Source organism: Populus alba, chromosome 16 (genome assembly GCF_005239225.2).
Source record: "Populus alba chromosome 16, ASM523922v2, whole genome shotgun sequence".
NCBI lineage: Eukaryota > Viridiplantae > Streptophyta > Magnoliopsida > Malpighiales > Salicaceae > Populus > Populus alba.
In genome coordinates, this window is record NC_133299.1 from 8,599,278 (window position 1) to 8,602,739 (window position 3,462).

At 39.3% G+C, this 3,462-nt stretch overlaps 1 protein-coding gene across 1 annotated transcript; it reads left to right on the forward strand.

The window, feature by feature from the left end:
• The first annotated feature begins 317 nt into the window (after positions 1 to 317).
• On the forward strand, positions 318 to 2,983 carry LOC118045906 (zinc finger protein JACKDAW). The gene is made up of 3 exons (XM_035054656.2): positions 318 to 970; positions 1,088 to 1,484; positions 1,681 to 2,983. The coding sequence occupies exons 1-3, from the start codon at positions 838 to 840 to the stop codon at positions 2,672 to 2,674; spliced, it is 1,524 nt and encodes a 507-aa protein (XP_034910547.1). The 5' UTR covers positions 318 to 837; the 3' UTR covers positions 2,675 to 2,983.
• Positions 2,984 to 3,462: the final 479 nt, after the last annotated feature.

Here is a 3,462-nt window from a genome sequence, read left to right on the forward strand (position 1 = left end):
TCACGGCTAAGAGTTTGCCAGAACATTTTTCAAATTTTGTTTTAAAGGAAAAACACCCTAGTAAAACAAGCAATATCCCATCAATTACCTTTTACTTTACTTTCAGGCACCGCATGCATCACCTCCCTTTTACCAGTTAATACTACATGGGAGTCTACTATTTTATTGCCAATCATTCCTTTACTATAATAGTTACCTTTTTTTAACTTTCCTGCTGATAATTGGAGTTTGAGCTCAAAAGGCTACAAAAAGACGCAATCCTACACATTCTTATTATACAAAGTACTAGGCTGATAGTCTCTCTCTCACACATTTTTTTACCGTTTTCTATCGTCTGTGTGGAAGCGATGCGTACTGTGTGTGCGTGAGGGAGAGAGGTGTGGCCCATTATTGAAATATATGGCTGACCGACTTTCAGCAAGAAAAAAAGAAAAGAAAGGGGGGGGCAGAGTAAGGCCAAGATACTAAGAGAGAGAGAGAGAGAGAGAGAGAGAGCTGTTAGAGAATAAGATAGAGATATTCTCTTTAGTCATCATGTTTTTTGGTGTTTTCTTTTGAAATCAAACAAAGGCAAACCAGATCTCTGTAAGAAGAGTCCGAAGTTAATTTGGACCGTCTTTTTTTTAGTGGGGTGTTTAGATTCAAGCTTGAGTTGTGTTTTTCTTTTCTTTTGGCAGAATTAGCTAAAGAGTGAAGTCAGTATTTGAATAAACTAAACATTTAGCTGGTTGTGTTTGGAGAGACTCTTGCTTTCTTTTGTTTTTGTACGGTTTTTATCCTTTTCGGAAGCTGTTGCCTTGTTGGGTTTGGTTACTTGGTAGTTCAATTTAAGTGGAAATGATGTCTGGTGATGCCTTTTCACTACCCTCTTTAATAGCAGGGTTTGCTCAAGACCAGAATAATGCAAACCCTAATCCTAATCCTAATCCGGCCGTGGCCAAAAGGAAGAGAAATTTGCCAGGAACACCAGGTAAGTAGCACCCTTAGCTTCATATGTTGCTTGGTAACTCATCTCTTATTCTTGCATATGTACACGAGTTTCTTTAATTGAACAGTAGTCAAATAAACAGTTTCTATGTCTTCGCAGATCCAGATGCTGAGGTTATTGCTTTATCTCCTAAGACTCTCATGGCAACAAACCGGTTCATATGTGAAATATGTAATAAAGGATTTCAAAGAGACCAAAACTTACAACTTCATCGAAGAGGTCACAATCTTCCATGGAAACTCAAGCAAAGGACCAACAAAGAGGTACGAAAGAAGGTCTATATTTGCCCAGAAAAGACCTGCGTTCACCACGATTCATCTAGAGCTCTAGGAGACTTAACTGGCATAAAGAAGCACTTTAGCAGAAAACATGGGGAGAAGAAGTGGAAGTGTGAGAAATGTTCAAAGAAATATGCTGTTCAATCAGACTGGAAAGCTCACTCCAAGACTTGCGGGACTAGAGAGTATAAATGTGACTGTGGGACTTTATTTTCCAGGTACTATTAGCTACTATATATACACTTGCACTTGATTTTCTTGATTTTCAGTCAATGATCACGTAGCAGATGAAATAAATGCTATCCCTTTGATTTGAATTAGATGGTACTTCATTTATGAGTATACTAGGTAATAATAAGTTCTGATAGAACAATTTTGAACTAGGTTTTCTAATATATATATATATCAAAACAGGAAAGATAGTTTTATCACACACAGAGCCTTTTGTGATGCCTTAGCTGATGAAAGTGCAAGGATCACTTCCGTTCAAGACACAGATCTAAATTTCAGAAATGACACAGTAAATTTGCCCCATGGATTTTCCAACCGGCCAGGAGTTCCAGATATCGCAGGCATCTCTCAATTTAGTGCAGGTTTCAGACCTGATTTCACTGGCATGAGTACTCCAGGAAATTCTCTTGGTGCTGATCAACAAAAGACTGGACTTTCTCTGTGGATAAATCAGGCCAATTCACACATTACTCCCAATTCAAATCTTTACGTGCCTCCGATTTCTACCGGTTTGCCTGAGATGGTGCAAATGGTAGCCAATCTCTATAGCTCATCATCCTCGGCCAATCTTGGGAATTTAACCTCATCTGGACTGCCTCATGAGTTAAAGGAAGAAGGTATTAACAAAGCCAATATGGTGGACACATCAGCTTCTTTGTATTCTGATAGAATTCAAAACAAGCAATTAAAGCTAGCTGCTGTACCCATGTCTGCGACAGCACTTCTACAAAAGGCAGCCCAAATGGGTTCTACAAGAAGCAATCAGCCTTTCTTTGGCAACAGTTATGGATTGATGAGCTCTTCTTCTTCCTCTTCTCCTACAACAAACCCCATCTGTCTCAACCAGAATCCAAACGAGCTATACCATGTCTTTCAAAATGTTAAGCAACCTGCAAGCGAGAGCCTAACAGCAACTTATAGTGTAGCAATGAGTGATGCAGTGATGGGTACATCAAGCAATCTTGATCAACTTGTGATGCAAACAAGTGGAAACCTACAAAATGACCCGACTCAGTTGAAGTTGCAAAGAGGTTCAAATTCTACTGAGAGTGGCTTAACGAGAGATTTTCTTGGTATGAGTAGTGAATCCGGTCGTCTATTTTTGCCACATGACCTAGCTAAGTTCGCTTCAATAAGTTCAGCCATGAGCTTGAACCATTTCACTGCCAATCATTGATGGTCTCGCACACTACATTGCATGCCTGTTTTAAAATAGCACAAACTTGAGGCTAAAACACCCGATCTAGGGACCGAGTTGGCTCGGTCGTGGAAGGTAAGGGCGCAGCTCGTTAATGGTAGTGATAAATGAGACTGGAAGTGGTGGCCCGGTTGATGAAGCATGTCAGAAAATGACTAAACATCGAACAAACTCCAAGTCATGCATGTTCTCCTTGTTTTCTCTTGTTTTTATTTTCTTCTTGTTTTATTCTGTGTCTTAGCTCTTTTATCGTATAGTCGGATCAATATTTTCCTTTCTTTATTGAAATTGAAGGGCACGGAAAACAAAGACAAATCGTTGACTGATCGTCAACGTAATCCGGCTACCTCGTCAACGTTGATGGGTTTTGAAAGCAAAACCAAGTCTTTGCTATAGTGAAAATCGAAAACAATATAAACCGTACGTTGGTGTTCAATTTGCTTAATATATAGTATAATATAGTCTTTAGAGAGATTCGGCTTTACAAGTCTCTCTTTCTTGTCTAAGATCAAGCAGTGTGTAATATTCTAGTGCCTCTCTTAACTAGGGAGAATCTAGCTAGGGTAGGGCAAACGCTACGATTGGCTAGACTCATGAATTTTTGGGTGTTAATTACGTCAATCGAAGCTTAGGAGAAAATTTAGGGGCCAAGGAAAAGAAGTACGATTTGTCAAAGGCAGTATGATGGGATTTGAAATTCCCCATTATTACATGGTGGTAAAGGTTTATTCTCCAGGGCAAGTTATTATGCATACTGACAGTTAATC

Bases quoted from the DNA above. Each gene is read 5' to 3' on its own strand.
- LOC118045906 (XM_035054656.2), top strand. From the start codon at position 838: ATGATGTCTGGTGATGCCTTTTCACTACCCTCTTTAATAGCAGGGTTT. The intron at 971-1,087 runs GTAAGTAGCACC...ATGTCTTCGCAG, and splicing joins AAATTTGCCAGGAACACCAG to ATCCAGATGCTGAGGTTATT. The intron at 1,485-1,680 runs GTACTATTAGCT...ATATCAAAACAG, and splicing joins TGTGGGACTTTATTTTCCAG to GAAAGATAGTTTTATCACAC.